The sequence below is a fragment of the Carassius gibelio genome, chromosome B8, assembly GCF_023724105.1.
Source record: "Carassius gibelio isolate Cgi1373 ecotype wild population from Czech Republic chromosome B8, carGib1.2-hapl.c, whole genome shotgun sequence".
Lineage (NCBI taxonomy): Eukaryota > Metazoa > Chordata > Actinopteri > Cypriniformes > Cyprinidae > Carassius > Carassius gibelio.
The window spans coordinates 25,707,845-25,734,090 of record NC_068403.1 but is presented as its reverse complement, the minus strand read 5'-3'; the positions used below and the strand labels follow the sequence as shown (position 1 = coordinate 25,734,090).

At 38.7% G+C, this 26,246-nt stretch overlaps 3 protein-coding genes across 5 annotated transcripts in view; 1 reads left to right on the top strand and 2 right to left on the bottom strand.

Moving 5' to 3' along the window:
* LOC127963718 (BDNF/NT-3 growth factors receptor) overlaps window positions 1-7,394 on the bottom strand; it is a 50,783-nt gene extending 43,389 nt beyond the window's left edge. For both annotated transcript variants that reach the window (XM_052563768.1, XM_052563769.1), the window contains exons 1-8: window positions 6,624-7,394; window positions 5,421-5,495; window positions 5,275-5,346; window positions 5,093-5,161; window positions 4,631-4,773; window positions 1,782-1,918; window positions 965-1,097; window positions 67-366 (exon numbers count right to left, since the gene is read on the bottom strand). In XM_052563768.1, the coding sequence (XP_052419728.1) occupies window positions 67-366; window positions 965-1,097; window positions 1,782-1,918; window positions 4,631-4,773; window positions 5,093-5,161; window positions 5,275-5,346; window positions 5,421-5,495; window positions 6,624-6,832 (1,138 nt within the window). In that variant the 5' untranslated portion in view covers window positions 6,833-7,394. The remainder of the gene's footprint in view (window positions 1-66; window positions 367-964; window positions 1,098-1,781; window positions 1,919-4,630; window positions 4,774-5,092; window positions 5,162-5,274; window positions 5,347-5,420; window positions 5,496-6,623) is intronic.
* A 3,818-nt stretch (window positions 7,395-11,212) lies between these two features.
* rmi1 (RMI1, RecQ mediated genome instability 1, homolog (S. cerevisiae)) lies at window positions 11,213-16,019 on the bottom strand. Its single transcript, XM_052562470.1, has 2 exons — window positions 15,785-16,019; window positions 11,213-13,196 (listed from the first exon to the last, which is right to left on the bottom strand). The coding sequence occupies exon 2, from the start codon at window positions 13,163-13,165 to the stop codon at window positions 11,450-11,452; it is 1,716 nt and encodes a 571-aa protein (XP_052418430.1). The 5' UTR covers window positions 13,166-13,196; window positions 15,785-16,019; the 3' UTR covers window positions 11,213-11,449.
* Window positions 16,020-16,138: 119 nt separating this feature from the next.
* On the top strand, window positions 16,139-24,544 carry LOC127962877 (heterogeneous nuclear ribonucleoprotein K). Of its 2 annotated transcripts, XM_052562475.1 has the most exons (16): window positions 16,139-16,203; window positions 17,054-17,160; window positions 17,820-17,917; window positions 17,998-18,054; window positions 18,606-18,649; window positions 19,314-19,386; window positions 19,531-19,644; window positions 19,724-19,852; window positions 20,470-20,786; window positions 20,878-20,931; window positions 21,056-21,098; window positions 21,324-21,336; window positions 21,757-21,792; window positions 21,890-21,951; window positions 22,027-22,196; window positions 23,605-24,544. In XM_052562475.1, exons 2-16 carry the CDS (start codon window positions 17,103-17,105, stop codon window positions 23,633-23,635), a joined length of 1,299 nt encoding a protein of 432 aa, XP_052418435.1. In that variant the 5' UTR covers window positions 16,139-16,203; window positions 17,054-17,102; the 3' UTR covers window positions 23,636-24,544. The 2 variants fall into 2 exon arrangements, with proteins under 2 accessions (XP_052418435.1, XP_052418434.1); XM_052562474.1 differs by lacking the exons at window positions 16,139-16,203; window positions 21,324-21,336; window positions 21,757-21,792; ... (1 more) ...; window positions 22,027-22,196; window positions 23,605-24,544 and adding an exon at window positions 16,284-16,307 and having other exon boundaries at window positions 21,056-21,212.
* Window positions 24,545-26,246: the final 1,702 nt, after the last annotated feature.

Sequence of the window (26,246 nt, the reverse complement as noted above, 5' to 3'; positions counted from 1 at the left end):
CAGACACTGTTACATTCACATTTACTGTCATTGTTTTGATTCGTTTGCGTGCAAATTTCAGCTCACCGTTCCAAGGCTCGTGCATGAAATGCGCAAATACCGCCATGCTGTCCTTTCCGAATTTATTACTGGCCAGCAGTGTGTATTTTCCATTGTTGATGTGTGTGGGACTGTCCAGGTGTAAGCACCCGTGGTACTCGCCCTCGGAGTAATCGTGGATCATGGTGCGGATAAAGGGGCCCTCCTCAATGGGTTTGTCGTTTAATAACCAGCTCAGTTTCGGCTCTGGGTTGCCCGACACGCTGAAGGGAATGCACCAGTGGTGGTCTGAGATCGCATCCATCAGCTTGCTGATTACAGGTCGAACTGGCATCCCAAATATATGGCACAGATAAACACAGCATTAATAATGATAAACCAGTAATGCATTTCAATAAGAAGAATTCAACTTGAATACCTGAAATGCATTATTAGCTGATTAAAGAATAAAGTTGAGGAACCTCTTGTTGCTAATGAATATATTAAAATTAATATAACAGAAAACAGGATTTTTGGCTCTATTAAAGTAAAATGAATAAATAATAAAATAATATCCACTATGGATATTTATTGAAAATAAGTAAAAAAATTCATGAGCAGCAAATCAGTATATTAGAGTGATTTCTGAAGATCATGTGACACTGAAGACTGGAGGAATGATGCGGAAAAGTCAGCTTTGATCACAGGAATACATTACATTTTACAATAATACTCATATGGAAAACACTTATTTTAAATTGCAATAATATTTCATGACATTCCTGTTTAGAAAAAACAAATGAATGCAGCCTTGGTAAACATAAGAGACTTCTTTTTCAAAAAACAATAAGTGTGTATACAAAAATAAATCCAATGTATAAATGTGATTTCCAGTATAAATGAGTAGTTATGCCAGTCTCATGCAACAGTGATCTTGATAACTTACACAGTATGTCCAGATCCACAGAGGCCTCAGCCTCTCCCACCATGTTTTCAGACCCGCAAGTGATTCTGCATCCGTTGTCCAGAGAAGAGACATTCACCAGTCTGAGCTCTGACCTCTGACCTGAGTCCTCGTGCTGCAGGTGTGAGTTACAGCAATGCCAATGTCATTTCTATTTAAAGCCTCTTCCCTCTTTACAGAATGCTTATAACCTTACTGTGCACAATTCATTTTGGCATGCTATTCCAAAGAAAAAATAGTTGTCTTTAATCAAAACGCAGTCATTTGCTACTCATCTGAAATGACTTTCTTTTTCCGTTGGCATCACTTAGGCGGACGACCATTTGGATAAAGTTAACCAACAGCTATTTGTGCATTGTTGTTTTTGTGAATATTCTGTTACGCCACATTAAGAAAATGGTTTGCAAATGACAATTTAAATTAACTTTAAGGTTTTTGTGCCCTGTTCCATGAAGCAAAGCCTTAACATCTGTTCAAATCAACAAAAATTGCCATATTTCACATATTATAAATGTGATCAAATAATTAACGTTACAAGCAATCTTCTCAGTAAAACTCTAATGTCACATAATAAGAAAGGCATTAACAATGCATAACTTTCACAATTAATCATCAAAATGGCTAAGGGCTAAAAAGCTAGTGCCCTAATAATACACTCAGATTAAAACACTTCTGCTATTTTATCGCACAATTCAGAGTTTTTCTTGAAATGTAAAAAAATGTCTAAATCTCGCAAATCAAGCTCTTTTTCTTCAGCGCTTAACTTAATTTGTAAATTTGAGATGAGGGTTCCAGTTACCTCGTATGTTGAATTTAATTTGCAGGTGGTCCAGTTCAGAGTCGGTGTGGGCGTTCCTGAAGTGTTGCACACCAGCGTCACATTCAACCCTTTCTGCACGGTCACTTTAGTGGGTTTCAGAGTCACAGCAGGGAGAACTAGAAAGAAAACACACCACAAACCAGTTTATACGAGCCTGTCCTCCAACAAAAAACGACCATATAGGTCGTTTGTGCAAGCACCTTATTACGACCAATATTTACGTTTTAAAGTTAAGCGCCCTCTAGGGGGCGTAAAAACAATGACAGTATCGCATCACGTCTGTCGTCATGAAATGACGTATCACGTCATTACCAATCAAAACGCACGTTTATTTATTTTCTACATAATTTACAAGGTGGCTTATTCATTCGAATGACCACCCCTAACCTAACCCCACCCCTAAACCTAACCCTCACAGAAATCATGCTAAATTATGATTTATTAAGCATATACATTTTCGTGCACGTCTGTTTCCTGAGATCGAACCCATGATAGCATGATTACATATCAAGGTATAACGAAATAATCTACCAACTGAGCTACACGAAACGAATAAAAGAGTACAAAACATTAATATGAAAACGATATTTTGCCGATAGGAGCGCAATTGTGGGATACGCTCTGATGGGTCGTATTTCAGGGATTTGGATAAACGACCTATACGAGCGTATTGGTTGGAGGACAGGTTGGATTATACACTAATTACCAATCAAGAATTACTGTTGAAAAAAAAACTCTCCTTCTTAATAAATACCGTTGTCTCGATGGTTTTATTTAAAAAACGTCTTAAGGTCCGCAATACATATAGATATGTATTTGATAATTAAGCTCAGAAACTGAATCCCTTTAAATAAATATTTCTATTTATTTATATTACTGAAGTAAAAGTCTTTTAAACTGTGTTGTAATTTTATTTCTTCTTTAGACCGACACTGAATCGTACAGCATGTTTCATATTTTAGCTCAGAAGTCCGATCACTTGTGCCTCACAGGAGTGCTGTTCTCGCCGTTCTCCCACTAAATTCAAGGCCAAAGAGTGCAGACAGCTCTTAGCGGCTCTGTCATGGACAGACAGACAAATCAGATCTCTATCTTTAGCTGCTCCCAGGCTGCACCAATTGACATTCTTATCACCGCGTCCCATGGCATCGCTGGCTTCTGCAGGAAACTGCAGGTCACGCAGCTTTGATCGTTTCATAACAATCATGTATGGTTTCTTATGCTCTTAATCTCGGAGTGATTCTTTAACATCCAGCACACACAGCGCAGACCTTCAGCCTGTTCAGACCAGACAAACCGTTTTCACTCTGCAACTCTTTATCTTAAAGGAACAGTTCACCCAAAATCTGTTGCAAATACACTAAAAAAACATTCACTCAGAAATAAGAAAATGTTTTAGCAGGTCACTAGAGAAATGTAGCATTCCATCACTTGTTCACTAATGGATGCTCTGCAGTGAATGGGTGCCGTCAGAATGAGAGTCCCAAAAGCTGATAAAAGCATCACTTTAATCCACAAGTAACTGACATGACTCATGTCCATCAATTAAGATTGTGAAGTGAAAAGCTGCATGTTTGAAAGAAACCAATCCATCATTGAGATGTTTTACCGTTTGCTTCATGTCCAAAATCCATAAATCCATAATCCATGCTTCCTCCAGTCAAAAGGTCCATCTTTTCTTTGTCCTGTCACATCAAAGACCACTCACATATTTCTTAAAAACAGATCTTAACCTGTTTCCTCTCTCGATTCAGACGAGATGACTTTGGATTACTTCTGACAAACACACAGCTTTTGGCTTCTTAAGATGTTAACTGATGGACTTGAGAGGACTGGTGTGGATTATTGTTTTCATCAGCTGTTTGGACTCTCATTCTGACGGCACCCATTTACTGCAGAGCATCCATTGCAGAGCAGGTGATGCAATGCTACATTTCTCCAAATCTGTTCCAATAAGTAAACAAATATACATGTACTATTGGCAGGCCTTAGGGTGAGTACATTTTGAACACATTTTCATTGTTGGGTGAACTAATACTTTACAGGGATAGTTCCAACCAATTATTATTATTTTTTTTTTTTCTAGTTTAAACTGCACTGAAAAAAAAATCTCTAATTTAATCCCTTTAGATGGTAAATTGAAACAGTTCACTGGAGCAGCTCATTTCTTTCATTGCACAATGCACAGACAGACAGCGTTTGGCCACAGGCCAGCAGACGCTCCGTGCTAAATGTCTCAGTGTTTTACATTCTGGGGACCCCCTCGTCTGTCTCTATGTTTCCCTTTTCCTCCCTCACTCTCTTGTCCTCTCTTCCTCCCTCGAGGGCCTTCTGTGGTATTGCTTAAAATAGGCCTGGCTGGAGGCTGATCTGTGGATCAATAATTATTTGCGTCTCAAGCCGCAGTCATAAAACTAAGGCCTGGACCCTCAGGTCTATTTCAAAACAGACACAATATAATTTTTCCTGACTATTTCTGACCCTTTCTAATGAAACACAGCATGTGCTGCGGTCATTTCAAAATGTGAATGTGATGCACTTCACTGTGAAACAGGACACAACACCGTGCCGCTATGAGTAAACGCTGCTTCCTATAACATTGGTTAAAATATCTATAGAACTTTGTGACAGGTTCACAAAACAATCTGTAGTGCAATTGGCTGTAAACACTCTTCAGTGATCTGAAATGATCAGGGGGCTTGTTAAAACTACACTTCAGGACCCTTCAGAACTATATACAGAGCAACAGCACTAGGTTTGACACCACATTTGCTCACATGACTCATTTGTCTTTAGTTGACGGGCCTCTATCCTGGTCTAATTCTTACCACAGTTGGGCAGTGTGACTGTAGACAGCGCGGTCTTCTTTCCTCCCTCGTCCACACACAGCAGGTCCTCGGCCTCCTCTCCTCTCCACTGCTTCAGCCACACGTTTTCACAGATGCACTGCAAAGGATTGCCCGCCAGCAACCTGCAACACACAAACACACACCTTTAGCATGACATACATAAACACTCACCAACAGAACAAACCCGACTACATTATTATCAGCAGTGTGCATGAATATATTCCAGTTTATCGGACAATATTTTTGAGAATGTCAGCACTGACTGGCAAACAAATTTATTAATAACCTTGCAAATGCAATCAAACATTTTTGAATAAATGCTACTTTTGAATGCGAATAAATGTTGTGTGAAAGCATTATTCACTGCATTCTTTGTTTTTCTATTCGCTTAAACAAAGCAAAGCAAAAATAACCAATATATCTTCAATAAACGAGACTCACAGGTATGAGATGTTTAAATGGCGAAACGTCCTCCAGGACAGATTGGACAGATTATTCTCCTTGAGATTCCTTTAAAAAAAAAAAAGCAATGATCAGCACTGACAAAAGCATTTAACAAAACTAATTCAGTTTGAATAATACAGTTAATATGAATCCAGCTTCTTCAAAACCGAAGCACTCACAGATATTGTAGTTTCGGGTTGCTCTGAAAAGCCTGCCTGGAAATATATTCCAGCCTGGTGTTTGTTACAGTTCTGCAGGACAACACGGATGTCAGAAATGTCCATCTCACTGCATAAAGCACATAAAATCTGTTCTTTATACTCACAGGTTTCTGAGGTTGCGATACGCGTCGAGATCTCTTTCATTAATGGATTTGAAGCTGCTTTGATTTGCAATGTATCTGTAAGCAGCAACAAGAACAATCTCGCTAAAAGAGTCGGCAAGCGTCAATTCCAACACACACACACAAAAATTCATATTTTATTTTAATATCAATCTGAATTATTTACAATAAGGTTCCACAAGTTAATGTTAGTTCATGTATGAATGAACAATACATTTATTACAGTATTTATTAATCTTTGTTAATGTTAATGTCATTCATTATTATGTTTATTTTAATTCACGGTGCATTAACTAATGTTAACAAGCACAACTGTTGATTTTAACAATGTAGTAAATGCTGAAACTAACATTAACGACGATTAATAAATGAACTAAAGCAGTTAACTAATGGACATTATGTATAATATATTACGTTTTTTTTTTAAGATAATGGTAATGTTCTGCTGGTATAAATTTAAACAAATGCACTTAAGCTCTGTTGACTTAAATAGCAGCTGATTTCAAAATACCTAATTACAGACAATCAAAATGACCTTTAAAAAACTGTTCACATAAGAGAAGCAGCGCAGCAGTTATAACTGACTAATAATTAGATGCACTTTTAAATGTGACCCAAAAGCACACAACCACTCATTATAGTCCGGTTTTGTTTTTTGTTTTTTTGTTTTTTTTGGATACAATGATGTATAGTTTGTTACAGAACAATATTTAGGCGAGATACAAATCTGAAAATCTGGATTCTGAGGTTGCAAATAATAATAATAATAATAATAATAATAATAATAATAATAATAATAATAATAATATTCTAAATATCGAGAAAATCGCCTTTGAAGTTGTCCAAATGAAGTTCTCAGCAATGCATATTGATAATAAAATATATATATATATATATATATATATATATATATATATATATATATATATATATACGGAGGGAAATTTACCAAATATCCTCATGGAACATTATCTTTACTTAATATCCTAATGATTTTTGACATAAAAAAAAAAAAAAAAATAATAATAATAAAAAAACAGTTATGACTGGTTTTGTGCTCCTGGGTCACATATGACTTTGGCACAATTAGACTAATTCAAGTACGATAACCGGATACATCACTGAAACCAAGCAATTGCGCACAAAACAGCATGCGTCTTCTAAGACCTCTTCTTCATAACTTACATGTCTGTGATGTTCTCCATCTCTGCCTCGGACTGGAGCATGGGGAAAGTCATAATGCTGCGCTCCGCATCCACGCACGAGATCCGCGCGCCGGTGCACGTGCAGAGCTCCGGACAAGCGGCACCGGGCCTCCAGAGCGCGAGCAGCAGCAGCAGAGCCCAACCGAAGCCCCAGCCCGACATGCCGAAGCCCCCCGACAGCAGGCTCATCCCTGGGTCCTCGCCTCCAGATTTAAGACCCCTGCAATCCAACGCGCGGAGAGAGCGCGAAACACACGCGCCCGCGTCGACCTTGTCTAGCGTATCTGTCTATGTGAAGTGTCTGTATCCCTCTCCTCCTCTCGTCTGCGTTTGCCTCGCTCTGTCTGGGATGAACGGCTGAGATGCTGGCGTTATAGCACGCGTCCGCTGAGCTCAGATAAGACGCGCTCTCGGGAAGCTCGAGCGCTGGAGTGAGGGAGCGCGAGCGCTGGATGATGCGCAGCGCGTCCGAGGGGAGGAGACGAGGAGAGCAGATCCTTCAAACGCTTCACTGATTATTGACAACGTGTAGCAGCATCCTTACATCCATCAAGACTCAAGACCTGATGGCGGATGAATTATGGATAATTCGCATGTTGTGCTTTCGTTATCAGCGTAAATCAGGGTCGTTTCATCTCCTTACAGGCGTGTTTCTCAGATCATGGTGATGCCAGTCAAATGTAGTTTACGCACAGTACTAGTTGTGTTTCGTTCGTGGATGAATCGTTTTAATGAATCTTTAAATGAACGAACTGTTCTCGTGTCTTCTGTGCACTGACTCACAGTTGTCTTTCAGTTGTCTATGGCCTTCAGTCTGATTCAGTATGATTCATAACTAAGAGAGAGAAAAAAAGGGGGTGGAAGAATTGTGTACTGAAATTCATAATGGATTTTTAGTTAGGCTACTAATTGTTTTATTATGCCTATTAATACTACTACTACTACTACTAATGATAATAATAATAATAAGAAGAAGAAGAAGAAGAAGAACAGTATTATTTTATGTAGCTCTTTTGTTATTTTCTCTATAGCTCGATAAGTCGTGTAGGCCTATAAAACTGATAAGACAGCAGGTCTAGATAAGCTATCTCACGATCAATTTGCTTGTATTTTCAGGGGCGGAATTATTGAATTGGGGGCCCCAGGCAAAATATAGGAATGGGGGCCTATACATTTTCACACATTTTGTCAGAACAGCCTCGAGGTTCCTTTTTTGTTTTGATGCTTGCTGCTGCACAATGGTGCCCCATAGTTGTGTCCAATGTTTCTACATTTTCATGTGCATGTTAAATGGCTTTATATATATATATATATATATATATATATATATATATATATATATACCATACCATACCATACCATAAAATTGTTGAAGCTGAGAGTTGAAGCTGAAGCGCGCTCTGCAGGTCAAGGAGGCGACGGCGCGATCACTTGCAGTTTTTTCTAACAGTGGAAACAACTTAATAGTCATTTTTGCTCTTAAAGGTGAAAGTAATACTTCATTCTAAACTGTAAAGGGGCTAGTTTTATTCAAGTGTGCTTACAATTTCAATGAAATGTTGTGCTTTTATAAAATAAATAAAATTCTGTAAAATTAAAAGATAAAACACAAATTATAATGTCATATATAACTTTGTCCTATAATTTTATAGTTTGCTTTTTCAGATTTTTTTTTATGTTGCTGTGTTCTGAATACCTTAATATTTAAAGGATTTCTGCAATGCAGTTTTGTATGATATGTGAATTATTTATTAGCCTCTTTTTTTCACCCATGTCATGTATTCCCATTTGTAAAATAAAATAGCCAACAAATTCATTGTTGTGGGCAAACCCGATCTCATGAAAGTGCTTATAGCACTTTTTTTTTTTTTGCTTCTATTTGGCATAATATTTCTATTGACTTTTTGAATTAAAGTCTGCCCCTGTGTATTTTATAAGGTGGCTTATCTGTAGCACCTCACTCGTCTGATTTTGTAGATTTGTCTAGACCCCATAAGGGGCGGTGTTGGAGTTGGTCATCAGTATGAATCCATACAAATCGGGGAACTCGCCAAATACATAAAATGTATCAAAAATGTTGCCAATTCATAGAAGTGAAGAATTAGGCACCTCATGAAATATGTATGAATTGCCGTGAGATCATATCGGGCATTAGCCTTTTTGATAAACACACAGATCGTCAGTCACATGAACAAGCAACAGGTAGCAGAGGGTGGATTATTGATTTTTTTTGTAAGGGAAAGTTAAAGTTCACCCAAAAAATGAAAATGTTGTCATCAATTACTCATCCTCGTGTTGTTCCAGATAGACAGTGACTTCCATAATATAACCTCGTTTGTGGGTGAGCTATCACTTTAACAGTAGGTGAGCAGAAAATCAGGGCTAGTTGATTTGAAGAACAGCTAATTTTAATAAAGGATCTTAAGATTTGTTTTGGTCACATGGTCAGTCATTAACTTTTATGCTGATGATGCACAGGGCAACCTCGTTAGCAATTTTACTAGGCAACTTTTTCCTAGAAGTTCCTTGGACTTCTCCATTGAACATGGGTAACAATTTTCAATCTGCTTACTTATGCCGCTCGTGGGCCTTGTGTCTCACCTGGGGGCCTTGTGATGCTAACATTGTTAAAAAAAAAGTTGCCCTGAGTATCATCAGTCTCACAACACAAAAGACCACTCACTTCTTGGCGCCACCTAGGGTGAGTGAGCCTAATTCGAGGCAATAAAACGAGTCACTACATACACCGCAGTTTCTGCAACCCGTTTGTTCTGATGACGTCAGGACTGACGTACGACGCGAGAATATAAATCAGGGGTGAATTAGATGAGCGTGCGTGCGCAGTGGGAGTCTCGTGAAGGGGCAATTTACTGCGCACTCAGTTAATGACACTCATGTATTTTTAGACCAGGGCCATAAACTGTAGAGATAAAACTGTAGAATCTATATGATTAAGAACAGGGCAAGGCTACTTTATGATTGGATTTAATTGATGGAGTATGAGATTACAAAAGACAAGACTTTATAATGAAACCTGCCGAGTCAACATTTTGCATTCTGGTCTCTTTTCCTGTGTATTTTTTTTTTCTTTTATACCTTTATGTGAACAGCAGGAAGAATAGCCTACATGGGAATTAGCTTGTTCATTAAAGGGTCTGTTTGGCATGTTATTGGCTCACAATTGATGGGTTGCATTTTACACAGCAATTACATTCCACTGCTGCCATCTATTGGTGCCTGTTGTTATTAGTTTTAAGACGTCTTTGTATGTGAATCTGCTTGCCCAAGTAACCAAAACTGTTATTGTTGCTTATATTTAGGATATTTTGCAAACCCAAAGCCCTTAGTTTTCACGAATGATGGTGTTAAGTACAGTAACACACTTTATAAAACCTGACCAGAATACCTTTTCTTATTAAATGCTTTTATCTACAGTGTGCTGTAAATCGATAAAACTAATTAATCACATTTATTTCTGAAATTAAATCGCGATTGACCCCACCAAACATTAAAGTTTTTAAATAAACTTATATTGTAATATAATTTCACAATCTTCAAATTAACGTACAAACAACATAAATATGTATAAAGTATATTTATTAATATTTGCTAACATTAACAAAAATATTATAAAAATAATATGGCATCTTTTTTCATGACCGAAGGCCAATATCAATGATACCAATACGGATTCCCTTATAAAATTGCCCCCCTAATATTTAAGATTGAGCGATATCAATTTTTACATTAAACTAATGTAAGTGAACTTCACCTAAATCTTTACATAAACCCATTATAATAAAAGGTCATATTTAGCAGAAATACAGTAAACACAAACTGAAATAGTACGGCGCCCCAAACATGACATGCAACTAAATCATGCGCAAGATTTAATAATTTGTCTTGATTTATAAACCACGATGTGCACGATTAAGCAGATCAAGGAAATTAGTTTGTAAACTGTGTGCACAATTTATAAAATCAAGGGAACAAAATTGTAAATTGTGCACATGATTTAGCCTACAGTTTTTTCCTGCATGCCATGTGCGGGGCTCCGTAAAATTTAAGTTATTTTACACTAAACTCTAAATTAAACATACAGTAGATGAATCTTTTAAGCTATAAAAGTTATTTATTCCTATTTTTTTCCTTTGTCCACTGATTAATAGACGTCACAACAGCTGGTTCTTAGGTTGTTTTGGCTGCTACTTCTTTAAGAGCTGCTGCTGAATGTGAAGCGGATCTGACATGCATTATATTTTCTCTCAACTCTTTTTACCTTTTCTGACCCACTCCAGGTCTTCAGTCATTCTGGGACTGAATAAATGCACTTTTTGTCAAGCGAAAAAGTGGTTGAAGAAGCAGTTGTGAGTGGGGGTACCAACCCTAGTCCCGCCCCTGCGTTAATTGAAAAAAAAAAAAAAATTATATAAATTTATATATATATATATATATATATATATATATATATATATATATATATATATATATATACACACATCTATCTTTATCAGAACACAAGGAAGTCACAAAATAGAAAATTGTTCTAAAAGAAAAACAAAAATGTAATGATGTTTAAATGATCTTTTTAAATTTATTAAATCGCATTCAAAGACATGCAAATATAAAAACAACAAAAATCCAACAAAAAACTATTTTCAAAAATAGGACACAGTGGAATTCTGCAATGTAACGGATATGAGTGAAGGACTTTAGAAGCCGTTTTCCTCAGACTGAGAGAACCAAAACGAGTTACTCAAACACTGTCAGATTAGGTTAAATGAGAGTCCAGAGAATAAGTACGGCTTATTTCCTCCTCTCTTTCACTCTTTTCTGTGTCTCAGAGCATTCCTGGTCAGAGAGCGGACTGACACACAACACGACTCCTCTGCCCGTCTGATCCACCTGCACACTCATCATACAGCACATATCCACCAGCTCTCTTTGACAGTGCTGAATCCCACGGTCCACCTCACCGCGTCTCGCCAGGTCCTTCCGCAGCACTCGAGCCTCTGGTGCCGTGTAGCCGATGAGTTTGGTGAGCATGGCGTCAGACAGATCCACATCCAAGTACCCGGTTCCGTCAGATATGGTGGCCCCGAGTTTCCAAATGCCACTACTACTTTGCAAATTTCCTTTGAGGGTAACGATGAAAGCTTGTAGTCGTAAAATCTGAGCTTTGGCGGGCGGCCAGTGGCCAGCCTGTAACATGCAGAGGTACGGTGAAGTAGGTGCCTCTCGTTCATAACCAGAAGATCCAGCTGTGTTTCCAGAGGAACTTGTAAAAGATGTTTGAGGAACTTCATTGAAGATTCTGCTTTGGTTGGTGGTGCAAAGCAGAGTTTTAGAGCGAAAAGTCTGACTGGGTTCTTCAGTTTTGGGTTGGTTGGGTAGGTTTGCATAAGGTTCCTCAACTGCGTTTGTAGAGGAACTGGCAACAGATGTGACAGGAACTTCATTTAAGTTTCTGCTGTTAAGAGTTGTACTAGAGCGAAAACTTAAAAGGCTTGGTTCTTCAATCGTGGGCTGGATTGCATCAGCTCTGCCTTCTGAATCGATCGGGCACATCACACTGTCCAGCTCTTCTAACGGGATGTCATCGAAGTCCTCAGGAACACCGTCCACCACATTTTGCGGTACATCGTCAAAATTGTCTGGAATGCTTCTGAAGTCGTCATCTGGAATTTCATCCATTTCCCAGTTGTCGTCTTCTCTGGAAATGGGCGTTGCTTGAGGACGGGGTTGCGACTGAGGTGGTCTGAAGGAAGCTACTGAAGCCATGCTGTCATAGCCGCTGTCAGCTACCTGATGATCTACTGGAGCCTCTACGCTGGCCAGGAGCTCCTGGTCATCTGGTTCCTCACCTTGTGGATGGTTCTCCTCAGGCACACCGAGGGTCCCACACAGCACTCTGCTCTGGGAGTAAATCTCCAAGAGCTGTTCCACCTCCCCACCCAACACCTTCACGTTCTCTGCTTTCAAGAGCAACACCCCGAGACGGACGACGATAGGACCGACTAGCTGTAGCTTCGTCCCGGGTGGCAGGTTGGTACTTAAAGCCGGGATGGGCCGGTATTCCATACCCTCCAGACTCTGGACTCCATCTGTGAGCTGCAACATCACCATACGTGTGGGCTTGGCCTCCCACGGCCGCTGTGTTTCCGGCGTAGCCGCAGTGACTTGATCATTAGAGCAGTTGGTGCCCCGAATACGCTGCAGTTGCGTGTATGCAGGCTGGCTGACATCTAGTAGGGAGTCCATCTGAAGACAGTAACAGCTGTTTAGATCCATTTTCTGAGCCTCGGATATTCTTTCGGGAAGCACCGGGTGGGACAGATCTCGCAGGTCAGTCAGCAGCCATTGCTCCAGGACGCGCTGATTCAACAGCGACTGAGGCATGGGTTCGCCATCCGCTTCCTCCTTTATCCAGTTCACGCAAGCGTCCAGCCAGGCATGAGGGACCTGGATGTGCCACTGAGAACGCAGCCATGCCTGGGTAACCTGCACTTCACCCGCTGACATCCTCTCACTGGCCGGGACACTAGAGCTTCAACTATTAAACAAAGAAAGAGTAAAATGTGTATTAATGATTTGAGAACTCAGTAAGGACTTTTTAAACAAATGTTGTAGTTTGTAAGTTTAAAATTTTAAACACACACATACATTTTATATATATAAACAGGTACTGGTCATATAATTAGAATATCATCAAAAAGTTGATTTATTTCACTAATTCCATTCAAAAAGTGAAACTTGTATATTATGCTCTAAAATTCCTGGTTTACGGCTGCGTTGACCTTGGACCTCAGAAAACACAGTGGACCAACACCAGCAGATGACATGGCACCCCAAACCATCACTGACTGTGGAAACTTTACACTGGACCTCAAGAAACATGGATTGTGTGCCTCTCCTCTCTCTTCCAGACTCTGGGACCCTGATTTCCAAAGGAAATGCAAAATTTACTTTCATCGCAGAAAATAAATTTGGCTTGACACAAGGAAAGCTGAAACCCATGTCTTGCATACGTCTGTGCGTACTGGTTCTTGAAGCACTGACTCCAGCTGCAGTCCACTCTTTGTGAATCTCCCCCACATTTCTGAATGAGCTTTGTTTCACAATCCTCTCCAGGGTGCAGTTATCCCTATTGCTTGAAAACTTTTTTTCTACCACATCTTTTCCTTCCCTTCGCCTCTCTATTAATGTGCTTGGAAACAGAGCTCTGTGAACAGCCAGCCTCTTTTGCAATGACCTTTTGTGTCTTGCTCTCCTTTGTGGAAGGTGTCAATGGTAGGGCTGGGAATCGATTCCTCAATTCCGAAAATAAACAGAAAGAAAACAAGCTGGCCCTGATGATTTGAATTTTAGGACCACAATTCACCTAAGCCATAATTACAACAGTTGTGCTTATTTTGTTTCAGTGTACGGTTTTTTAATATTATGCAAAGTATACAAAGTAAACTTCATCATTCAGCTGAACTGTGCACATTTATTTTAGACACTTTATGTCTTATGTAATTCATGCGATAAACGCATGTCCTTGCTGAGCTATGACTAATTTCACTGGCAAAGCTGAAAAAACTAAAATTTTTGTATCGTCTTTTTTTTTTTTTTTTAGCTTGATATTATAGGAAGAATACATTATACGACCAATCCTGCAGTCATCATGGTGAGATTAGGTTCCTTTTAATCTAAAAATAAATAAATAAAAAGAATTGGAAAAGAATCGAAAACAATAGTGAGGAATCGATTCTTGGAAAAGATTACATTCGATTCCATGACCAGGAATTGGAATCGATTCCAAAAATTGTGGAATCGAACAGCCCTAGTCAATTGTCATCTTTTGGACAACTGTCAAGTCAGCAGTCTTCCTCATGATTGTGTAGCTTACAGAACTAGACTGAGAGACCATTTAAAGGCTTTGCAGGTGTTTTGAGTTGATTAGGTGATTAGAGTGTGGCACCAGGTGTCTTCAATATTGAACATTTTCACGGTATTCTAATTTCCTGAGATACTGAATTTGGGATTTTCCTTAGTTGTCAGTTATAATCATCAAAATTAAAAGAAATAAACATTTTAAATATATCAGTCTCTGTGTAATAAATAAATATAATATACAAGTTTCACTTTTTGAATGGAATTAGTGAAAAAAAAAAAAAAAAAAAATATATATATATATATACACACACATACACACACAATACAAATTGTACACAATACTGTTTAGCACAGTTGGGAAAATTACTAAAAAAAGATTTACTAGCCACTTATTACATCTTCAACTGTGTTACTAGAAAGTAAAGTCTGTAGACAATGAAGGTTTTCACTATGAAGTAGTTTGAAATACTTCATATAGTTTTAAAGATTGTAGTTGCTAGGGTATTTTTGGTGGTTGATAGGGTGTTGCTATGTGGTTACTAGAGTAGCTAGGGTAGTTGCTAAGGTGTTGCTAGGTGGTAGCTAATGCGGTTGCTAGGATAGCTGAGGTGTTGCTAGGGTTTTACTAGGCAGTTGCTAAGGTACCCAAGGCGTTGCTAGGGTGTTGCTATGCGGATGCTTAGGTACTTATGGTGGTTATTAGGGTGTTACTTTGTAGTTGATAGGGTAGCTGGGGTGTTGTTATGCGGTTGTTGAGGTACTTTGGGTTGTTGCTAGGATGTTACTATTTGGTTGCTATTGTACCCAGGCTGTTTGCTATGTGGTTGTTAGGGTACCCATGGCCATTGCTAGGATGTTGCTATGCAGTTGTTAGGGCACCCAGAGTGGTTGCTTGGGTTTTTTAGGATACCTGTGGTGGTTCCTAGGGTGTTGCTGTGGTACCTGAAGAGGTTGCTAAGCTGTTGGTAGCTGGTTGCTATGATACTCAATTGTATGGTACTCAGGGTGGTTGCTAGGGTGTTTCTAACATGTTGTTAGCATGATTAACAAGTAACTAGCATGATGCTATCATGTTTCTAGCATGTTTATGCAACCACCCTGAGTACCCTAGCAACCACATAGCAACAATAATTTTACAATGACAATTAATCAATGATAGATAGATATATGGATGGACAGACAGAAGATAGACAGACCGATAGATAGTCAGATATATTCTGCAGTTTACATTCTTTTTATGATTAGATAAAGCAGACAGCTCACCAGACAATCATTCACGTGCAGGCTGCATGGTGTCAAGCTTGAGTACGCCGTTGAGTTCTAGTGAATGTATTGGCGCCATAACCTACACACTATAGGTCTTCTTGTGGCTCCTTTACAGCGACTACTTATTTAACAGTTCATTGAGTAACTTGCAAAACAAAATATCACATTTACCTCATGTCAGAAAGAGACTGCAGTCGTGAAATACCAAGCAGTCGTGCTAGCCAATCATAAAAAGCGTTCTTAAAAGATGGACGTTTCTTTTTACCAATAATTGTCCTTGACACTTCTGGAGTGTCGGTTGTGCTGGAGTTTGGACCAATCAGAGCGCGAGGGAGGCGAGTTCATTGGTCCGCGCGACAGCGCGTTAGAAAGATTTAGTGCGTCACTGTTGTTGAAGAGGAGCACGACAGGAACAGGTCGGTGGAGACATTTCCTCACACAAATTAACTCTATCACCGTTTTTACGCAAGTAACCAGTATGCTCTCGTGTCAAACTGTTTCACTATCCTAAATTATTGAGGTACTTTTTCGTGCACACGGTCGCAATTTGCATTTAGGGTTTTCTTGCGATAGCTAAGTTAGCTTCATCTCTGTTAGCCAAAGGAAACTAGCAACCATAATCATTTAACGTTTCTGTAACTTCCACAGTTGCTATAGGAAGTGCGTTTTCTACTTATTTTACTATATTTCTTTTCCACGTGGCGTAACGTTAATAAATACGAGTAATCTTGATGATAAAATATACTTTATGGTGCTAGCTCGTTAGCTTCCTGGAACTCTATTGTTAATCAACGTTAGCCAGTCAGGCAGCGGATCGAGAACAGGAAGATGGCGACTGACATACTAACTTTACTGTAATCAAACACTGCGAGCTTCATATCTAGACAACAGCGAGTAGTTTGTGCATCGCAGACGAGTTTGAACATCCAGTGCTGTCTAGGTAGGCAACCTAATAGGGTTTGAGACACATCCCAAGTCTATGTTTGTTTTCTAATACTTTACCAGGCAGTAAATAGCTGAGTTGAATATGTATTGGAGTTGCATTTCAGTACATTGTTGGAGAACACCTACCAGAACATTTAGTTTTAGTTTTGTGTAACTCATTATAGTTGCTTTTAATTCTTTCTCTTTTGTTTTGTCCCAGTCATGCTCAGCAAACACAGAGCACTGTTCATTCTGATAAGATCCTAAAAATGATTACACGCACAAGCTTGGGGCTAGCATCCTATTAGGCCATGTTATATTTTCATGTTGGTTTTCCCTCAGGCATCCATTTGGATAGAGAGAGCTGTTCATCTCCGCTTGTAGAGAGATAATGGATCCAGAAAATGACCCACAGGAAGAGGACACTTTCAGCAACAAAGAGAGCAATGGTACGGTCCAGGGATTATTATTATTATTTATTTATTTTTGAAGGGGACAAAAAATCTGAATGGAACCAATGTAATGAATGTTAAATATGCATAGTAAAATAATAATAGTCAATTTTATTTTATTAAATGTTTCTTCCATATCTTCCCACTGGATAAAATCCCATCTTACTTTTCTCATGCAGTATCTTGTTTAACCCCGTAAAGCCTTGCGTATGAAATTATAGCTGTAAAATTGAATATTGTGACCGTTTATTAAACCTTTAGACAAAATCTAAAGAGAAAAGCTTTGTTGAGTGTCATGTTTGATACGTCAGGCTTTTATGGCTCCTAAAATGATGCAGGACAATAGCACCATAATGCAATAATACAATGATTGTGATTGAGAGATGAACAGATAAATGTGTGTGTAGTAGATTGTGCGCAACAGGTTTTTCAGGAAAGTTCTGATTGTTGATCATTTAAAGGCCTTAGAAATTTGCATATGAAATATGATACAGTAGGCTTTATAGGGTTGAAGCTTCCATGAAATGACAGTTTTCCCTGTTTTTTTTTTTTAAATGTTGACCTCGTCATTTTGGATCAAAATGTCATAACACTACAAAAGAAAGATCTGTTGCTGCTTGTGTTTTACTAACTTTTCCGTGTAAAATGGATTCAAGGCAAGCGTTCCGCTGAGGATATGGAGGAGGACAAGCCTCATAAGCGCTCCCGAAATTCTGACGACATGGTGGAGCTTCGAATTCTGCTACAGAGCAAAGTAATTCGCTGATTTTCCCATGACTTTTGCGTTTAGTTCCTCTTGCTGTCCCTCAGTGCTGACCGACTCTTTTTCTGCAGAATGCCGGAGCGGTGATCGGAAAGGGTGGGAAGTATATTAAAGCTCTGCGCACAGATGTGAGTACTCCTCTGTTTAGTTCACACATTCGCACACTTTCCATGCACATAAACTATGGTAGGTGGAGCTCACACGTCTGTAGAACTGGATTGTATTTTAGAATATGTATTAAAGCCAACAGAACACTTTAAAATCATCTCAGTCCAAGAATAACGAAACGGTTTTGTGGAACCAAGGCAGCTATGCTTTGTATCATAAATTCCCCACATTCTGCTGTACTCTTTAGTCAATTGAATACTGGTCTAGTACATATTCTCCTGTTCTCCATTCTCCTCCAACATTATGAGAATTGAAAAGTCGCACCTGAAAGTGTTTCCAATTTAAAAATGTATTCCTCTTCCACTTCCTCTCCCCTTTTCCTTGTTTTTATTTTTCTGTTCATTTTTGGCCAATTCCCATATTCCGGATCGACTCGTACCGCCCACCTGCCGCCTGACCTCCTGACTCCCTGGTTGGCCACACCCATAATCGTGCCCTTCCTATTGGGCGGCTTACTTGATTGACATCCGTGTGCTTGATTGCTCTGGGTGCTTGGCCCCGCCCCCTGCAGTACAATGCCACTGTGTCAGTCCCAGACAGCAGTGGGCCCGAGCGGTACGTGCCACTCAGATACTCCAACCTCCAAGTCATATCAGCTCTGTTACTGCCAATATCAGAAGTGTATTAACATCCTTAATGTACAAACTACTCCCTTACTGCCATGAAACATGAGAGCCGTTATTAACTGTTTTACTGTGTTCAAATGCCTTTTCTGTCATGTACGGAAGCCCTTTCCCTCCCTGTTTCCCTCTCCAACGACAGAAACATTCTCTGAATTAGCTTTGTTTGTTCCTTTGGGAAATGTTCTCATTTGAAAGGTTTCTTGCTAATTAATGGCTGAAATTTTTGAAGGTGCAAATGACATGTCTCCCTTTTGTCTGTTGTGTTATTTCACTGTTGTGTTTGACTTTTGAACTTTCTCTGCTGGATCTGGAGCCCCTGCTTCATTCATGTTCATCTCTGCCTCTATCAGTTTTAACCTCCCTCCGTCACATGTCAGCAACGGGAAGGAGCTTCAGTTCGTTTTTCTTTGTTTTCCTGTGTTCTCCACTATCCTTTGGCAAAGGAGTGCATGACTCCATGACTCTTTGGGGTCTGGCTCCTCTCCTCATTGTTAAATGCACTAAAAAAAGCACTGATGGTACTCTTCTGGCTGTGTGTATCGCTAATATCGGTTCTCTTCTCTCTTCTCGTGGAATGCGATTCATTACTTTGACAGAATCCTAAGCATCAGTGCCGATATTCCCACAGTAGCGGAGATATTACTGAAGGTCATACCTACTCTGGAAGAGGTGAGGTTTTTTGTTCGTTTGTTTTTCCCCACGACAAAAATTTTTTAAAAAACCAATGTGTGTTCATATAATATATATGTGTGTGTGTATGTTACAACATATTTGAATGACACATTTGATCCTCCTCTCTGATTGGTTGGACAGTATCAACATCATAATGGCGTGGACTTTGACTGTGAACTGAGGCTGCTCATCCATCAGAGTCTAGCTGGGAGCATCATTGGAGTGAAGGGCGCCAAGATTAAGGAGCTTCGTGAAGTGAGACATTCAGAAGAGCATTTGAATTACTACAAATGAGGAATTTCCTGTGCTGATCCGAACTCTTTCTCTCTTCCAGAGCACCCAGACCACCATCAAGCTCTTTCAGGAGTGCTGTCCTCAGTCCACTGACCGCGTGGTGCTCGTGGGGGGCAAAGCGGAGCGGGTGGTGGAGTGCATTAAGACCATGCTGGAGCTCATTGTGGAGGTCTGATTCAGACAGTTTGACACAGGGGTGTGCGATATGACTGTTTTTGTTTTTGGACGATAAAAATGTCTCCATGATCTGCTTTTGAAGAAATATCGTGCTACAGCATATATTCTATTAGCTGCAGTTGTACCACTTCTTTCATATACTGTACAATGCCACATACATTCACATCAGTGGTATGGTTACACTCACGGACACTGCCCTTATTCACAATCACAAAAGTACATTATTTGCATGTGCTTTAAAGCCTTGCGGGTTAAACGTTTCTTTCACGTGCTGTTCTGACGTGTGCTTTTTCTGAGCGCATACACACATAGCAAGTGCACTAAAAGTCTAAAACCCTGTTAAACAGCACCTGATTACTGAACAAAAAAATTATACAACAAACTTTTGATATTTTGTTACATTTAAAGGCTTTGTCTATTAGGGAAATTAGTTTGGCTGTAATGCTCAAACAACTTGCAAAATAGTAAAACCAATATCACAAAGAATCGTGATTTTCCTTAAAAAAAAAAAAATGGTAATCTGATATTTTTGCCATATCGCCCTCCCCTAGTTTGCCAGTGCTGTCTGTCATTAGACATGTTTCTCATGAACTCTCTCTGTCTCTCCAGGCTCCCATTAAAGGTCGAGCTCAGCAGTACGACCCTAACTTTTACGATGAAACGTATGACTACGGAGGCTTCAGTATGATGTATGAAGAGCGGGGCCGTCGGCCTATGGGCGGCTTCTCCTCGAGGGGGCGTAGCAGCGGCGGAGGCTTTGATCGGATGCCCCCCAGCGGAGGCCGTGGCGGTCACCACATGCAGAACAGGAGAGACTACGATGACATGAGCCCACGCAGGGGCCCCCCTGCTTCCCAGAGAGGGGGGAGAGGAGGGAGTCGTCCTCCACGAAACATGCCCATGGGAGCCTCACACCACAGGAGAGGGTGAGACACATACTCACCTCATCTATTTTTGGCTATATTTTGGTTAATCATTAAGTATTGATTTGTGCTGTATATCTCTTTGTTTTGACAGTGATGATCAGTACTCCTACAGCTCCCAGCGTGGCCACATGGATGAGCGGCGGCAGTACGTTCTTTATCTAGATCTGCGTTTGTTTGTTTTCCTGTGTCGGATCTGTGTCGTGAAACAGTGTTTGTTATAGTAGGATGTGATGTTGGCTTATTGTTGCTTTTGCGTTTTTTCTCTCCAGTGGGGAAAGGCGAGGGCGCAATGATCGTTATGGAGGCAGCATGGTCAGTATTCAGTCTTTTTGTCATTTGATTACGTTTAGTTCAGTTTCAAGACTTGTCTCACAAAACTAAATCTGTTAATGTTGGAATGTTCATTATGAATTATTTATATGCACATCATAAAAAAAAAAAAAAAATCTTTGCTGATGTGTGTTTGGCTTTTTTTTCTGTGTAAACATTTGTGTTCAAGGTTTTTGATTCTCACATTTCTCTTCTCTTATGTTGCAGAATGATGGATATGGTAAGTTTGCCTTTAAATACATGCTAAATAAAGAAAATGCTATGTAGCTCAGGCTTTTTTAGGCTTTTATTCATTAATTTTTTTACACCTTTTAGGTCATGTTTTTCCTCATGTATGCCTTTGAAAAGATTTTATCAGCTACTTGCACATCATTAGAACAATATGTGAAGCAACCAATTTTATTTAGCAATTCAATTATTTATTTGTTACATGCTTTTTAAGGGGGAATGAATACAAAAAAAAAAAAAAAATTGTCCAAAAGTGTTTTGCGATTTTACAGATGATGTTTCTGATTTAAATATTTACTATTTAGTGAATTCAACTAAATTGAGACACTTTGACATTGAAAAGACTATCAAAAGAGTGTCATCTTCACCTTTACAAAAGATTTACCATTTGTTTTTGTTTTTCTCAAATCAGAAAACAGTTCATCTTGGGATTCCTCCTATCAGTCTGGTAAGGATTCCCTCATATTATAAAGAAGGCCAGTTGACTTTTATGTAGTAATTGTAAATCTCCCATTATGATGTTTTCCCTCTCTTTTTATGCTCAGGTGGAAGGAGCAGTTACAGCGAAGGTCCTGTGATCACCACACAAGTCACGATTCCTAAAGATGTGAGTAAATCACTCGTAATGCGATGCGCTTTTCATTTGAAACACGTGTTTAACTCGCTCTGCTGTGATTGTCAGCTGGCGGGATCCATCATCGGTAAAGGCGGTCAGAGGATCAAGCAGATTCGTCATGAGTCCGGAGCCTCAATTAAAATCGACGAGCCCCTGCAGGGTTCTGAGGACCGCATCATCACCATCACCGGGACCCAAGACCAGATCCAGAACGCTCAGTACCTGTTACAGAACAGGTGTGTGACCCATTCAAAGACTTCAGCAGTTCACAGCTCAGTTAGGGACTCCAAGTCAATACTACACATTCAAAGATGTAACCGTTCCAGCCTTACACTTGCATTTCAGAGTGTAATCCAGCATTTTCTATAAAACATAAAAAATAAATTGTTCTCATCGGCACACAATGAATCTCGGTAGCCAGCAGTTGTATGCTTTATACTCTGAGAAACGAAGGAAGCCGCTTTTGAAGGAGCCTTCGAATTTGGACAGACCCTGATTTTGTAGCCAATCACAGACATGTTTGTTGAACACGTGAGCACAATGGCCAATCAGAGGATTTTAAGTTAGAATCCCCTCATTCTGAGCATTTGCAAGTTTTTTCATTATAACAACACAATGTAAATGAGAGATTTATTATGCAGTGTAGACAGACTGCAGACTTGTGCTGTAGCTGAACCGAAGTGAAATCAGCTTCATTGATTATAAACAGGGTTTCTGTGGGTCTTAAGTCTTAATTCAGCAGAGCAGAAACCTCTTAAATTCATATCTATTAAAAAAAAAAAACATTATTTATCCATTTATCAACCAATCTGCATTTTTTGAGCTTCAAATGTAAATTGTACAAAATTAAGAGACTTTATGCTTTAAACCAGAAACAAAAAACATTGGGAATGAAAACTTTAGGTTGATTTTCTTGTCGCTCGCTTCATTTTGATCATTTTCTCTCTCTCTGTTTATAATTTTAAAAAGTTTTACATTTCAAGCTGCAAAGTTTCAGAAGTGATGACCATGAGGTGAATCTGAAATTGCGAATATCGAACAATATTTGAAAGCTCAAATAAAAAAGTTTTCATGTGTTGTAGTGGTAATAACTAACTTTTATTTAATATTTGTATTTTCAAAAAGTTAAATGTTAACACTTTCGATTAGGTTAGAGTTTTTCCTCAAACTCCTGTTTGCTGCGGATTAATAGTTAGTAAGCTTGATGTAAGTTTAGGTATTGGGCAGATTAAAGGACCTTAAAAAAGGTCACACAGCAGAAGGCATTAATATGTGTTTTAGAAGTAGCGTTTTTCGGACTATAAGTCGCACCTGAGTATAAGTCGCATCAGTCCAAAAATACGTCATGACGAAGAAGTCGCACTGGACTATAAGTCGCATTTATTTATAACCAAGAACCAAGAGAAAACATTACCGTCTCCAGCCACGAGAGGGTGCTCTTCAGTGTAGTACTGAGCAGCATAGAGCGCCCTCTCGCGGCTGTAGAAGGTAATGTTTTCTCTTGGTTCATTTCTCTCGGTTCATCTCAAATTAATTTTGATAAATAAGTCGCACCTGACTATAAGTCGCTGGACCAGCCAAACGTCAAAGAGTGCTGATAGTTGCAGCTGACTGATGGTTTCTCTCGTGTGTTTTGTTTTCCAGTGCTCTGCACCTCTTGGGACGGCAGAACTAAGCAGCCCTCCTTTCTCAGGACGTCCATCCGGCTGCAGCTCAAGTCCTATCCCCACATGATGGCCTGACACATGACGCGTCCGTCTGTCACCTTCATAGGAACGAATCATAGAATCGTACGAGCCCGGGCCCTCTGCTTGACCTTGATTGTGGATTTTGTGTGATTGTTCTTTTTCTTTTCTTTTTCTTTTTTATAAATAATAATTTTATATGGGCCAACTCTCACTTCACAGAAATCCTGGATGAGGACATTGTTGTTGTTTCCCTTTAGGAGTGAATGTTTAGTGAGTTCTGACACTCTTCCAAACTCTAGATCCAGAATGTACAGTCACACAACAAATTTCCTTTTCTTTTCCTGTTTTTTTTTTTTTACACCTTGTTTTTCTGAGCGTTCTCAAACGGCATTAGAGGATGATATGTGAATATCCAAAGATACGATGGAAAACGATTACTATGGATGTATGAATATAATTTCCTTTCTCTGTTCCATGCGTGTAATGTTTTATCCTCAGAAATACAGATCATATTTTCACCAGGTACTGAAGGCTCGCAGTACTTTTCTTTGCATTTCTTTTCTCCTGTCTTTTGCTGGGTTTCTTAAATCTAGTGTTGGGGAAAAAAGAAATTGCTCTACCTCTGGAATTTATTTGTAGGTCTGCCATCCTAAAAGAAAGCCCACAATCATTGTATGTTGTTTTTGTTTTTTTAAGAAGCGAAGGAAAAAAGTGGATTTGAAGTTTTATGCTATATTTGTGTCAGAGCAGGACAATAATTCTCATGCTCCTATTCTTTGTTTTATTTTTCTTATCTTTATTTTTTTACTCAAATTGTCTCTAAAGTTCTCCAACCAGGCACATTTGTAGAGTTTGTCATTTGTCTGAAATAATAAAGGACTTGCCATTTTTTTCCAGCATGGTATTATTTTTATATAGTGTCAGTACTGTATAATGAAAATCATCATGTCTGGTCAAACTAATTAATTTATAATTAAAAACATGCACCGACGGTATAGGCCTACTTGACAAATGTATTTAACTTCTGAATGAGACTGCGCATTACACTAAACTACTTGCTTCGGTGGGTTGTTTAATTATTGTGAAAATTATGGAACCAGAATCTCTATGGCCCTAAAAAAAAAAAAAAAAACGCTTAAATCTTCTATATGCAAAATATAATTTTCTGATTTTGATTATAAGATGACATTTACAGTCCAGACCTGTTTCACTTTTGTGTGAAATTCTAATTCTATAGAATATAATTGTATTGTGTATTATCAATTGTCAATCTTAATTAGAAGGGGATTAAAGATTGCAGGCATGTACAATTGTAAATGTACATACTAATTCTACAATTAAAAATATTTTGTTATTCTTCATCATTCTTATATTTTGATATTTTGATTGTTGGGTTGAAGATGGACATTTCTTGACAGGTTTTGCTATATAAAATACTTAAATAATGGACTGGTCATCTCATCAGGATTGTTATAGTGACTAATTGACTTTTACCTGTGGCCATATGCTAAAAACACATGCATCTACTATTGACGCCAAGTTCTTTTTTGTATCATGCTGTTCATACCTTTAAATAAAGTTATGAAAATGAGGTGATGTACATCTGTAATGTATAAATTAATAATAATACATTAATTAATTCTTTAAAATAGAGGTGAAATAGGCACATACTGCAAAAGTTTTAGTATTGAGTAACATACATTTTAAATTTAACTTTATACAACTGAAATATTTCCAAACAAAGCTACAGGAGAATCGCGTGTTGTGAATCTGAGCACAGTCATGAAGCCTCCTTAATGAATCTGCAGTTTTAAAGAACACAGACAAGATGAGTATCACACATGATTTATTCCTTTTCAGTAAAAAATCATAAAGACCTATTCATTCTCATGCACACAGTGGGCTTTCGATGTTCAACCACATTTGATTGTGATGCAACTTTATAGCACATGTACATTACAAAGACTTCTATTTGACGTCTGCATTCACATCTGTAAGACAATTTTTATATTCTTTTTTTTTTTTTTTTTTTTTTGTAGTGTTTGCTCATCTTCAATACATCTATAGTACGTTATCAGATCAGATGCAAATGATCAGCATGTCCCTTTAGGGCCTCCGTAGAGCACTAGTAATCCAGAACACCAGGCCCTAGATTTGAAGACAGTTTTGATGGTTGATACCAACTTGCAAACCTCCTTAAACAAGAAATTTGTGTTATTGGAATATTGTCTCTTATCAGTTAGTGAGATATTAACTTTATGCATTTATTTGATTTGAATTGATTTCAGATAACTTTGCAAATGTATTCAAAAGAACAAAAAATGAAATATCACATTAACACAGATATTAAAATGTAGGTCATGTGCATTCAAATTCTAAAATTTTTGTCCCAGCTGACCAGTGACTTGTATGAGGCGGATCTGGAGAAGGCCTTGATGCTCAGTAAACTGGAATTTGAGCAACATAAAAAGGTACCATACTAAGAGAAGATTATATTTAAAGCTGCAGTAGGTAACTTTTGTAAAAATATATGTTTTACATATTTGTTGAACCTGTCATTATGTCCTGACAGTAGAATATGACACAGATAATCTGTTG